Source organism: Delphinapterus leucas, chromosome 2, assembly GCF_059928025.1.
Source record: "Delphinapterus leucas isolate spDelLeu-1000000601 "Yukka" chromosome 2, BTC_Dleu_Yukka2, whole genome shotgun sequence".
Taxonomy (NCBI): domain Eukaryota; kingdom Metazoa; phylum Chordata; class Mammalia; order Artiodactyla; family Monodontidae; genus Delphinapterus; species Delphinapterus leucas.
This window is the reverse complement of record NC_143130.1, coordinates 182,251,573-182,264,950: the sequence shown is the minus strand read 5'-3', so window position 1 is coordinate 182,264,950 and position 13,378 is coordinate 182,251,573. Positions and strand designations below refer to the sequence as shown.

The 13,378-nt window shown below is 40.7% G+C and overlaps 1 protein-coding gene across 2 annotated transcripts; it reads right to left on the bottom strand.

Moving 5' to 3' along the window:
• Positions 1-3,896: 3,896 nt before the first annotated feature.
• On the bottom strand, positions 3,897-12,024 carry LOC149750394 (protein TASOR 2-like). 2 transcript variants are annotated; one of them, XM_089908309.1, is made up of 3 exons: positions 11,724-12,024; positions 8,552-8,794; positions 3,897-4,788 (listed from the first exon to the last, which is right to left on the bottom strand). In XM_089908309.1, exons 1-3 carry the CDS (start codon positions 12,007-12,009, stop codon positions 3,959-3,961), a joined length of 1,359 nt encoding a protein of 452 aa, XP_089764435.1. In that variant the 5' UTR covers positions 12,010-12,024; the 3' UTR covers positions 3,897-3,958. The 2 variants fall into 2 exon arrangements, with proteins under 2 accessions (XP_089764435.1, XP_089764436.1); XM_089908310.1 differs by lacking the exon at positions 8,552-8,794.
• Between the last annotated feature and the right edge of the window lie 1,354 nt (positions 12,025-13,378).

Genomic DNA, 13,378 nt, shown 5'->3' with positions numbered 1-13,378 from the left:
AGGGCCAAATGGATCTTTTTTTCAAGCATTTACATATGTGAAGAACAGAACAGACAAAGATCAATTTTAGTTTGCTCTGTTCTTTTGAATCTTCATAGGGTAGATATCAAGCAAATCCCTCTCTTCTTAGGCTTAAAATACCCCCCAAATAGGAATTTGTTTTATCTAAATACACACACACGAGAACTCCAAAACTTTCTTAGTTGCACAGCCTTGTTTTTTTTGTTTTTTTTTTTAATGGACTTTTGGGAAGAAAAGTGGCTAGACCACTGGCAATTTAAAGACTTGAAAATGCAGACTGTTTGCTAAATAGCATCACTTAATTCAGAAATGCAGCAGTAGAGGAAAAAGTGCTCAATTAATTTAAATTATTTTTAGTAAGATTAAAAGATAATCTTTAAAGCAAAGAATAACTTATTTTAAACACCAGCTTTCAATTAGACTATAAATGCACTGTCATCTGGAATGTTCCCATGAGGAAACACTAATTATTATCTCTTGTACTCAGAATACACTGATAAGCAGCTTTCCCAAGGTATCAATCTCTATCCTGTTAAATAAAAGTCCCTTACCCCTTAGCTGTCTTCTTAGCTTATAACTGGACATAATCTCTCTCTCATTTTAATACCTCCCTATTCAACAAAGCAGCAGAAAACACAGTGCAGCTTGCATTAATAAACTCAACTAAAAGGACTGATTTAAACAGTACCAGAAAGGATTTAGCATCAACAGTAACAGAAATACCTCTGGACAATTTTGATAACCTCATAAAAAGGCTGTTTCTTTTCTTCTTTTTTTTAAAGGCTGAAGAATGGTCTTGTTCAGAATATGGTAAAGTGGATTGACCATACAGTTGACCTACACCTGTAGCTCTGGAACACTACGGCCACAGATTTCCTGCCAGATTTTGAAGCAGTCGTGTTGTAAGTCAGGACCTGTGTTTCAAATCTCTTGTTAAAAACATTTCTGCCTTAGTCAAAGAAAGACACTGACCTGAGCAATTGGCAGGGAGGAGCTGAGACTTGGTTTTAAGGGGACACGACTGGCCAGATACAAAGCGTAGAAAACTCTTGATGGCACACTCATTCTGAGAACAGTTCTATGACCCTCCCAATCGTACTGTGGCTGATAATGTTGGGCCATAGTCGAGAATCTCACCATGCCTGTGCTCTTAGTGAAATGAAAACTTTGATAATCCTAGTTTGCCCTAGAATAGGGAGTGGTACAGGATTTAAAGGTGTGTGCACCTTTAAAGTATGGGTACAGTATTCAAGAAGATGACGGAAACATATTTCTAAGTATATGCTATAGAAAGTGTTAGGAATCGTTAATTTTAACATTCTACTTTCTACTTAATACTCTTTCATGTTTGCAAGAAAATCATTCCTAATTGGACATTACTAAAGTAAGTTAATATATATTACCACGACCGAAAATACTTTATAAGAAACTAGTGTGTGTATAAATATATATGTAATAATTAAAATCTGCCTGACTAAACATAAATACTTTCTTATTCTAAGGTAGTGATTTTATGTATCTCTTTGAGAATAAGATGAAATTTATGAACCCCATCCTCAGAAAAAGAACGCATACACACGTAACATATATTTTATGTGTACACATATAAACACACATATGTGCATATATATACATAAATACATCCACAGAATTAGACACTGAGAAACAGCTAGAGTGTCCAGATCTGAGTCTTGGCCGGACAATTTACTATGTGCCTCCAGGCCATTCTGTACTTCTCCATCCTCAGTCTTCTCACCTATAAGATGGGTGGCACGGTCCTTACCTCACCCGGCCGTGTGAGAATTAACTGAGCTAATGCGAGTGAAGGGCTCAGACCAGTCTCTGGCCCACAGCGTTCCACCAGTCTTCATTCTGATGAAGATGAGCATCTGCAGACACTCACAGACCCTCTGAGGCTCACCCCTGGACCTGCAAATCCCCACGGAAGCCCAGGTACAGAAACTCAATGTTAACACAGGCACTGAAGGTGCCCAAACCCATGTAAAATTATTCTGTAATAAATCTGCTCTGAAAGCTTAAAAAGGCAGGTATTTTGTCAATCCATTTACTTAGAATCTTGATACAACTTTTTAATTTGCTCCAATTAAAATTCGATTATCAGGCTTCCCTGGTGGCGCAGTGGTTAAGAGCCTGCCTGCCGATGCAGGGAATACAGGTTCGTGCCCCAGTACGGGAAGATCCCACATACCACGGAGCGGCTGGGCCCGTGAGCCGTGGCCGCTGAACCCGCGCATCTGGAGCCTGTGCTCCGCAAAGGAAGAGGCCACAACAGTGAGAGGCCCGCGTACCGCAAAAAAAAAAAAAAAAAAAAAAAAAAAAATTCGATTATCCGTCCTATCAGTTGAGAACAGTGAAATGAAACAAAGTGTATTTTTCATATTTACAAACAGTTATCTGCAGACTATGAGAGGTCTGGCATTTTATTTACTGTCTCAGGATTTGTTTTCTGTTTTGGTGGTACGCGGGCCTGTCACTGTTGTGGCCTCTCCCGTTGCGGAGCACAGGCTCCGGACGCGCAGCCTCAGCGGCCACGGCTCACGGGCCCAGCCGCTCCGCGGCATGTGGGATCTTCCCAGACCGGGGCACGAACCCGTGTCCCCTGCATCGGCAGGCGGACTCTCAACCACTGCGCCACCAGGGAAGCCCTCAGGATTTGTTTTTAAAAATATTTTTAATATATTCAATTTTAGTTTCCTTTAAGGTTTATCAAAGATTTTTTATATTTATTATTACTGCATTTGATCCATAAACACTATTATAGGTAAACAGAATAAGTATTATTCACCTCTTTTAAAAGATAATAAGCTCAGAGAACAAGTAATTTGCCCCAAATCATACAACTAAAAAGCTACATAATTATGGTTGGCTCCCAGATCATCTGAGGCCTACGATTTTTTTCCTCCTTTTGTTTCTTCAATCAGGATGGTAGATAAGCTCCACCTGCAGACAATCCAGACTTTGTAAACTAAGTTTCTGGCATTCTAATCCTTTACATAGCTAGAGAATCCACTTTCCTAAAAGAAACCAATGCCTTGTTATGAATGTGATTTTACGTACAAAAAATATTTCTTCAAAAATAACACCAGCATTTACAGTATTCAGCTTTACCTACCTCATTATTACAGGAATAGATGAAATTCTGGCTTTCTGGGGTCTCTGGATGACCTGCTGTTGCAAACATTTCTTTCTGTTCATTCTGCACCCAAAGCTCCAAGCCTCTCACAGGCGGTGGTTTCATGAAAGGAAGCAGGGGGTCAGTGATTGGGAAGGACACTTTGGCAGTAGGACCTCTGGGAGCCTCATTAGTCTCCAACAGAGGGTCTACGGAGCACCTTTCCACACCGGAGGACTCTTCAATTTCACTGAATTCAAACGATTCTAACGTGCTATTTATGCACACGTATTTTGCTGGGTTGCTGTGTTCTACTACTTTTCGGGATGATTGTATGTCTTTGTTTTGATTGCTATAAAACAGAGCTACCCCCATATGAAGTAAAAGCTTCACTTCTTCCATGGTATCTGGTAAATCAGTATTCCAAGGCCTGAGATTTTAAAGAAAGAAGAAACCAAAATCATTGAAAATGACTGTTTTAGTTGATTATCTTATAAGTAAGTGCCTTAATTATTAACCTTAGTTTTTGTGTTCATTTTTATTTTAAAAATTACATGAACATGAAACAATGAGTAAAATAAAAATGAAGTTGATATAACAAATAATTACAGTGAATCTGCTTGGTATTATTCCCAAGTTACTGGATTTTACACACTTCCTTCTCCCTGCCCAGAGTTTAGCACAAGTATCCCTTCTCGCTACATTTATCTCAACAGAAAAGTCCATCCACTTTCATCCAGTGTCACTCCCACTCACCCGTGTAGTGCTCTGACTACAGTCTTCTCCAGGGGGTTGTTGGTATACTTACTTGCCGTCTAAGCTGAACACGTAATCTGCTTCCCATACGAAAGTGACCTTAAAGGAGCCGTCACAGCTGAATACGGTACGAGAGCGGCAGAAGTCCTGCAGGCTGGAGGGCAGCACCCCGCTCCTGCGCCTGAGCGCTGGGGCCTCGGAAAGCTGCTGCAGTGGGGAGGTGACCTGCTGATGCCGAAATGGCATCACTTTCCCCACTGGGGTTCCCGCTTCAGGGCCTTTTGTGCCATTCTTGGCAAACGCAGGGCCTGGGGCCCCTCTCTGCTGTAGATGCTTCTTTGAATGTTCTGCAAGGAGCAGGGCATAGGAACGCTCCACAGCAATGACAGAGCTTTGGCTTGCGTCGGAACTTTCTAGGGTTTCCTCGGGCAGTGCTGACTGGGCTTCTGCAGGGGCCTGAATGCCAGCAACCAAGCTTTCTTCCTCCTGGCTGACCGTGGGGTCTGATGTCAGATTACTCTTATCAGAGGAGGGCTTGGATGACGGTCCACCTTTTTGACTTTTAACTCTTCTATGATATTCATGGTCTGATGTACCACGCAAAGAATGTTCTTTAGAAAGCAAAACATCGTTCTGTGGCAATTCAGAGGAGCAGGGCAAGTTTCTGGGCTCAGAGGATGGTGTGGTAGAGGTAGCAGCGCTTAATGCAAGATCAGCCAACATATTTAGGGCCTGGGAGTCACAGTTGACAATGGAGTTTTCAGGTGGGTCTTCTGGAGCCACTGTGATATTTTCTGGTTGAGCTGTACTTATGCTAATAACATCTTCTTGACCATCTGAAATTTCTGATTGAAGCTGTGAAGAAGTTTTTCCTTTGGCTTCAGCATAAAAGAAAAAAAGACACATAACACTTGATTTCCATAGAATTAATTCTTTGTCATATTCCTATGGTTCAGTGAAAATCAACAGTTAAGTCAACATATTCAAGAAAAACCTCTTGATATGTTGCATAAATTGTATGTTAAATTTTTATTACCAGAGTGAGGTCTTGTCCAACTTCCTGATGTATTATAATGTATTTACCAAGGAACAAGTCTTAAGGAATGTGCATATTAATTTTAAAAGAAATCACCCTTCAAAACTGCATGTACTCAGGCTTCCCTGGTGGCGCAGTGGTTAAGAGTCTGCCTGCCGATGCAGGGCATACGGGTTCGTGCCCCGGTCCAGGAAGATCCCACATGCCACGGAGCGGCTGGGCCCGTGAGCCGTGGCCGCTGAGCCTGCGCGTCCGGAGCCTGTGCTCCGCAACGGAAGAGGCCACAACAGTGAGAGGCCCGCGTACCGCAAAAAAACAAAAACAAACAAACAAAAAAAACCTGCATGTACTGACCTACACACAAGGCATACTGCTCAGCTAAAGAAATATACAAAGAGAAAAAAACAAAAACAAGAAAACAAGACTCCTGCCCTCAGAGAGCTTACAATCTAGTGAGAATCTAAGAATTTCTAAGTTTAAAGTGTATATTATAGAAGGTTAATGTACTTTCTTAGAAATCATTTCCCTTGGCAAGTCATTAGAGGAACCACCTAAGTTCAAAATAGAGATGATTTTTAACCGTACTGATGTTTAATTATAATATGTTACGATACAAATAAAAAATGAGAAAAGTAAGAATATTCAGAATCGCCAATTAATTTCAAGTTTTAAAACTTCAGTTTCTGCATTAAAAACATTTCCTCTCTATTCTATCTGCAAAAAAGCAAATCTCCTCATCTACTGATAATTCTCCTTACAGCAGGTACTCAAATCTACCCACTGGCATTCGGTCAGAAAACTAACATTCTCAGGTGGTTTACTTGCCTTCTCAGGACTTTGATTCAGCCTTTTAAAATGTGATTATCATGAAGGACAAAGTTCTCAACAATACTGGGCAGTGAGTCCCTGTAGCAGGTGGCTGGATGGACAGAAAAGCCAACTGTGCTCCTCTTTATAATTAGCAGTAGCAGGTCTGAAATAAATTACTAACCTGTCTGCAAAGCCCAATGACAGTACATTTACAGAGAAAACTCTGGCCTATGAGGTCATCAAACAGAATGACAAGAGTGTGTGTATGGTGAGGAGGGTAAAATTAATCAACCACTGCCCAGTTTTTATTTAAAATATCAAAGCCCAACGGGGTGAGGTACGAGAAAGTGGCCCAAAGAGGGCTGTCTCGTGAACCCTCCGGGTGTACTGGAAACACATTCATTTTAGGATCTGATGTGTTTACTGACACTAAGTTCATTCTATCCTTAAATACTATGGTTCTTACACTGAGTATCACTATGAGGAAGGTCGAATATAGAGAACACTGTATTGAGTCAAGAAAAAGGGTTCATTTTCATATGTGTCATTTCAGGTAAATCATTTAATAACTGACTTGTTAGAGGTTTTCAATTAATTAAAAATACAATACTGATCATCTATCTCTTTTAAGAAATATAGATAAAATGATGCCAAATAAATTATAAAAAATTAAAGAGTTCAGTAAATAAAAACTATATTGAAAACTTTAAAAAGGACAGAAAACCATTAGTTTCAGTAACAAAATGATTGAGCCTTCTTAAACTCTGATATTTCAAGTAAAAGAAATGAAGTGGATTAGCATGGGTGATTAAGAAATAAAAGAAAAAATTAACACATTATTTAAAAGGTGGTAATCTTAAAATTTTAACTTGGAATGTGGCTGCACAATATATACAGACACTTGCAATACAAATCGCCCTATTTCTGAATACCCATTCTGGAAACTTTTCATTTTCTGGGCTCACTTTTCTGCCAATGCCCAGTTGCACACCTCCTCCCACTAATCGATTAGCCTACAAGTATATAGAAGCCAATTCAGCACAAGGAATTCTAATGACAAGGCTGGGAATACAATGCATTATGTATGTATCTATACTCATCCTGTTTACAAACTAATTGGAAAGACAGGACCAAGACACACCAGATGATTGGAAAATAGTATGAATTAACTCTTTAACGTTCTCAAAAACCCAAAAAAGAAATGGAAAAAAAAGGAGAAATGAGTGCAGATCAGAGCATCAGGAAATGACTCCGGGTGGACTTAGCTGAGCAGAGGGGACTGCACAGGAGTGACAACAGGCGTGGTTCGTGTGGGTGGCACCATGTGCCTGGCAGGGAAGGCACGCATTGGGAAACGGCAGGAGAGAAATGTGCACCCGTGGGTAAGACCACCTCGTAACTGCCTGGGGAGACAAGCAGAGAGGCTGTGTTGGGTATGACTCTCTACAGGCTGTACGGTGATATGACTGAGGAGCTTTCAGAAAAATCTTCAGCCATAAACAACATTAGCGAAACTGAGGAAAGGGACTTCCCTGTGGTCCAGTGGTTAAGACTCTGCGCTTCCAATGCAGGCAGTGTGGGTTCGATCCCTGGTCAGGGAACCGAGATCCCACATGCTGCAAGGTGTGGCCGAAAAAATTTTTTTAAACAATGAGGAAAGAAAAAACCAAGCTCATCCATAATACCATCACCCCAACAAAACAAGAGTTTCTTTCCCTGAATTCCACTAAATTTGAGGCTTTTAAAAAACCTAAAGGTAGATGAGAGAAAGTAGAATCATGAGATTAGACAGAAAACTGATGGAAATACAGAGATATGAGGAAATGAAGGTTTTTCTAAACAAAAAACACCACCACACATACAACACAGTAGGACTCAATACCGAAGATACTGTAAAATGTATAGATTTTGCAGCTTGGTGGAGCTGCACTCTACTCAGAGAGACGGGTGTGAAGAGGGACATGGAGCTGGGAGAAAAGTGAGGTCCGCGGTGATGAGGGAACGTGCCAGCAACGAGGAGGTTCCAGCAGGTGGAACACGGAACCAGCAGTCAGCTGCTGGCTCACAGAAGGAGACTTGGTTATTCACTTCCGCACAAGTAGAAGTAGAAAAGTAAAGCTGCTTTTAAAATTAATTTAATGCCTTTTGAAACCAAATGCAGGGGCTTCCCTGGTGGCGCAGTGGCTGAGAGTCCGCCTGCCGATGCAGGGGACACGGGTTCGTGGCCCGGTCCGGGAAGATCCCACATGCCGCGGAGCGGCTGGGCCCGTGAGCCACGGCTGCTGAGCCTGCGCGTCTGGAGCCTGTGCTCCGCAACGGGAGAGGCCACAGCAGTGAGAGGCCCACGTACCGAAAAAAAACAAGAAAAAATACAAGTGAAATACAGGATTCGAGATTACTGACTGCTTTGAACCATGTCTTTACAGTTCCCTCTGGACAAACTTATAATATCTTCTATAACTGATTATGGTCCAGAAAAATACTGCCAGATGCTACCTGCTTGTGAATTTAGTCATTAAAAAAGGCCATTTATACTTTAACTCTGCTAAACAGTTCATGTTCAGGCTTTCTGCAGAATGAAAAGTAGGGTCTATTTAGTGAAGGTATGAATCTTGGCACTTTCTTATTTATTCACAATGGGAAACCAAGTTACTTGTCCTGTCAGTGTCTGAACTAAAGAAGACCACAAGAACGTGACAGATTTCAACTGATCTTATACTGTTTCAATATACTACTTTATAATCTCGATTAGTCTGTATTACGGTGCTGAAATTTACAGGAAGAGGACTTCTTACCAGGTTGTGGCTGCTTTCTGATTCTGGGATTCTGATTGCCTTTTACTATATTTTCCCTCTGTTTTTGTGGAGAATTCTTCACAGGTGGCTCAGCCCTTGGAACAGTTTTGACTGGAGATGTCTCTCGTTTCCTTGCCCTTTTAGCATTCGTTGACCCTGGAACATCTTTAGAAATAGGAGCTTCTTGGTTTTTCCAATCCAATTTGGTTGTCTGTACAAACTGTGCAGTCAGCACTTCAGCACCTTATGCAGAAAAGACACCGTTTTCTAAGGGGTAGGGGGCGCACATATTTATCAGCATAGCTTTCCTTTGATTTGTTTTGGGGGGAAACTTTAATAATGGGGAATAAAATATAAAATTTGGGGTATTTCATTAAAAGATTTTTGAACTTGCTAAGTGTTGGTCTATATCCCTAATTAGGATTAGGAGAAAAATATCAGAGTAATAACTTTATAGAAACAAGGCATGACTTAATTTTTAAAAAAGATTCCATAATCTTTGCTGACTGATGTGGCAGGTAAGGCTGAACATGCTAGTTCACAGCACAGGGTGACGGATAATTCAATTTACACAAAAGCGACACAGCTCCCATAAAGCCATATGGTTAAAACCATGATCACACTGTAGAGAAGAGACTGTAGGTTCACAAAGAGCCATCTTACATATTTTCCTTCACTACACCTAAATATCAAAGCTTTAACACTGCCTGAAAAATCATCTCTTAAGAGAAGACAGAGGAAGGTACATTGAAGAAAGTCCTCTTCTGATTTAACTTCCTATAAATCTATTATAATTGCTCATTTCTCTTACAAAATGCTCAGCTTTACTTCTCGCAGGGAAGGAAGGAAAGAACTAAAGGTGGGGGCACATGAGGAGAAAAAACTATTAACAACCTGCTTGTATCACACGCAGAAAGTGTTTCAATCCTTTAAGAGTTAAAAAAAAATGTTAATAAATGTTCCCTGTGAAAACGTTTTCCCCATTGACGATATAAAATAATCACACGTGTGAATGTTTGCAAATATTTTAAAATCACGTTATATGGAAAATACTATTTCTAATTGATTGAGAACAGAAAACATATTAAACAGTTTCAGAATGTGATGGTTATTAGTGAAATGTAGAAAAGAGACCAGTTTCATTTTATTCTTTTGAAGGTTAGAAAAATAAACGGTTTTTTAAAAAAGCTTTTAGACTCTCTTAATGTTGTACATTTCCCTGGGTCTAATTATTTTCTTCCCTACTAAACTATCAAAGGCAATAAAGCAGCAGTTTTGTTTTTAGAGTAAGACTTCTGATTTTATACTGGTTACAATTTCTAAAATTTTTAGCATAAAAAAAGGCAAAATATAAGTCAAGCAGGAAAACTGTTAAGACTAAATTAAGAAGAGAAAGAAAATAAGATGAGATGATCAAGACTAGGGGAAGCGTAACATCTGCACGGGCGGGAGGGGAACATCTCTCACAACCTAGGTCCTGCGAGGAAAAGGAGAAACACGAAACAGGTGACCCTGCACGGACTGCCCTGCTTATTTGCATCACTCAATGACATGTTTCTCAAGCTGCATGCAATAACCCATGGGTGTATTATAAAATAAACTTAATGGGCTGCAACCAGAATTCTTTGTTAAATGAAACAGAAGATATCAGATTGTATTACACATAGTTAGGGTAAATGCTTCCTGAAATTTCTGTTTCAGTAATGTATGAATTTGTGTGTACTGGACTACAATATACAATGTATTTCTTTTCTATTTTTTTTTGAGCTTTTGTGGTATTATATTTAGTCATCTTGGCTGGTTTAATCACATCGTTGTTGTTGTTCATTTTTTGGCCACACTCTGTGGCATGTTGTGTCTTAGTTCCCTGACCAGGGATCAAACCCGTGCCCTGTGCACTGGAAGTGTGGAGTTGTAACCACTGTACTGCCAGGGACATCCCTAAAACATATTTCTTATAGTGGATGAAATTAGCACACTTGAGAAACAGTGACAACATATATGTTGAATTATAGGTAATTTATTTAATACCTTTAAAATGGTTCATATAGAGAGAAACCCAATATGGTTGGCCTGGAATTTGTGAGGAAATGTAGAGTGTGAGTTGCTGCTTCATACTGCCGTTCTTTCTACCACCCTCCTAAACACACACACACACACACAATTTCTCAAACTATAATTGGCCAGAAATAACTACTTGTTAAACCACAGGGTAAAATCTTAATTATCTAGGATCCTGGGGATCCACACACCTCCAGTGTTTCTTCTTTAGGCATCAGAATTTTAAAATTCAAAATACTATAGATAGGGTTGGCAAATTTTTTCTGTGAAGGGCCAGACCTCAGTCACAGCCGCCCACCTGTGCCAGCACAGTGAAGTACAGAGACAACAGGTAATGCCTGAGGGACCCTTTGGCCCAAGTCTGCTCACCTCTTCGCTAAGGGGTCATAGAGCATAAGTTCCCTAGTTTTAAACAAAATACACCACACATAATCTGAGATGACTCTAAGCCAAAATTGTGTTATTTGTCGTGCTCTGTTCACTGAAGTGCATTTGACTAACATTAAATGGCTCTGGACGCTGATTCTCCCTCAGTTTTCAGGGGGCAACAAAACCACTTGAGGAACTGTTTCAATATATATGTCTCGAGGCCACTGGACCTTGTTTCAGTAGGTCTGTAGTAGGATCCAGACGACCACTTTTAAAACACACAAAGGATTAGAAATTCTGCCCCAGGATGCTCTAGTTCTGGGAGAGTCCAGGCACTTTCCCCCCTCTTTAAACATGTTCAGGCTATCACTTATCAGTTTTTGCCATCTGTTCTTAGTGTGCCTGATTTTAGCAGATTCTCTTCTTCCACTCGAATTTGTCCGAGGACAGTTCAGAAACTGAATGACCTTATTTCTTAGACAGGTAAGTAAATAACTGAGTGATGATTTGAGCAGTTTTACAAGTGAAATACAAGCTTTTGGTGGGTGGGCTTTTGTCCTATTTCTTGATTTTCATGTCATCTAGATTAGCGCTTCTCCAACTTTAGCATGCACACAGATCACCTGGAGAGAGCTAACGGACACTGTCTAGCTACAGTCCAGGATGGTCACACAGGAACAGGGTTAACACACAACAGTTATTACTAATTGCTCATCTGAAAATCCATACAGACCATGCTTACCGTTTTCCCTTTTCTGACGGAACTTGAGAGTTGTGCGAGAGTCTGGACGCTTCTTTGCTCCACCACGAGTTCTTCTGGGAAAGGGATGGCACAACTTCACCCTTTTACTCTGTACCATGGGCAGCGTGCCTGCTTTTCTCTTACGCTGAACTCTCAGATTTGATGCGGGACTTAATGGGACCAGAGCTCCCTGCCTTGCTTTAAACATCTCTTCAGAATTCTCTTGTGTTTGTGTTTCTTTTCTTACTTCTGCCGCTGAGTCGTGAAATTCAGCACCTGGAGTCATAACTAAAGAAAATCCAGCATCACAAATTCCATCTGAAATACCTTATTTCTTAGACAGGTAAGTAAATAACTGAGTGATGATCTGAGCAGTTTTACAAGTGAAATACAAGCTATTGGTGGGTGGGCTTTTGTCCTATTTCTTGATTTTCATGTTATCTAGATTAGCGCTTCTCCAACTTTAGCATGCACACAGATCACCTGGAGAGAGCTAACGGACACTGTCAAGCTACAGTCCAGGATGGTCACACAGGAACAGGGTTAACACACAACAGTTATTACTAATTGCTCATCTGAAAATCCATACAGACCATGCTTACCGTTTTCTCTTTTCTGACGGAACTTGAGAGCTGTGCGAGAGTCTGGACGCTTCTTTGCTCCACCACGAGTTCTTCTGGGAAAGGGACGGCACAACTTCACCCTTTTACTCTGTACCACGGGCAGCGTGCCTGCTTTTCTCTTACGCTGAACTCTCAGATTTGATGCGGGACTTAATGGGACCAGAGTTCCCTGCCTTGTTTTAAACATCTCTTCAGAATTCTTTTGTGTTTCTGTTTCTTTTCTTACTTCTGCCGCTGAGTTGTGAAATTCAGCACCTGGAGTCATAACTAAAGAAAATCCAGCATCACAAATTCCATCTGAAATACCTTATTTCTTGGACAGGTAAGTAAATAACTGAGTGATGATTTGAGCAGTTTTACAAGTGAAATACAAGCTTTTGGTGGGTGGGCTTTTGTCCTATTTCTTGATTTTCATGTTATCTAGATTAGCGCTTCTCCAACTTTAGCATGCACACAGATCACCTGGAGAGAGCTAACGGACACTGTCAAGCTACAGTCCAGGATGGTCACACAGGAACAGGGTTAACACACAACAGTTATTACTAATTGCTCATCTGAAAATCCATACAGACCATGCTTACCGTTTTCTCTTTTCTGACGGAACTTGAGAGTTGTGCGAGAGTCTGGACGCTTCTTTGCTCCACCACGAGTTCTTCTGGGAAGGGGACGGCACAACTTCACCCTTTTACTCTGTACCACGGGCAGCGTGCCTGCTTTTCTCTTACGCTGAACTCTCAGATTTGATGCCGGACTTAATGGGACCAGAGCTCCCTGCCTTGCTTTAAACATCTCTTCAGAATTCTTTTGTGTTTCTGTTTCTTTTCTTACTTCTGCCGCTGAGTCGTGAAATTCAGCACCTGGAGTCATAACTAAAGAAAATCCAGCATCAATAAATTCCATCTGAAATACCGTACTTCTTAGACAGGTAAGTAAATAACTGAGTGATGATTTGAGCAGTTTTACAAGTGAAATACAAGCTATTGGTGGGTGGGCTTTTGTCCTATTTCTTGATTTTCATGTTATCTAGATTAG

What these genes read in the sequence shown, in the direction of transcription:
- LOC149750394 (XM_089908309.1), bottom strand. Translation starts at nt 12,009, where the DNA reads ATGACTCCAGGTGCTGAATTTCACGACTCAGCGGCAGAAGTAAGAAAA. An exon ending in CCGTCAGAAAAGGGAAAACG is followed by an intron (nt 8,795 to 11,723) that starts GTAAGCATGGTC and finishes TTTCTGCATAAG; the next exon opens with GTGCTGAAGTGCTGACTGCA. An exon ending in CAGAAAGCAGCCACAACCTG is followed by an intron (nt 4,789 to 8,551) that starts GTAAGAAGTCCT and finishes TTTATGCTGAAG; the next exon opens with CCAAAGGAAAAACTTCTTCA.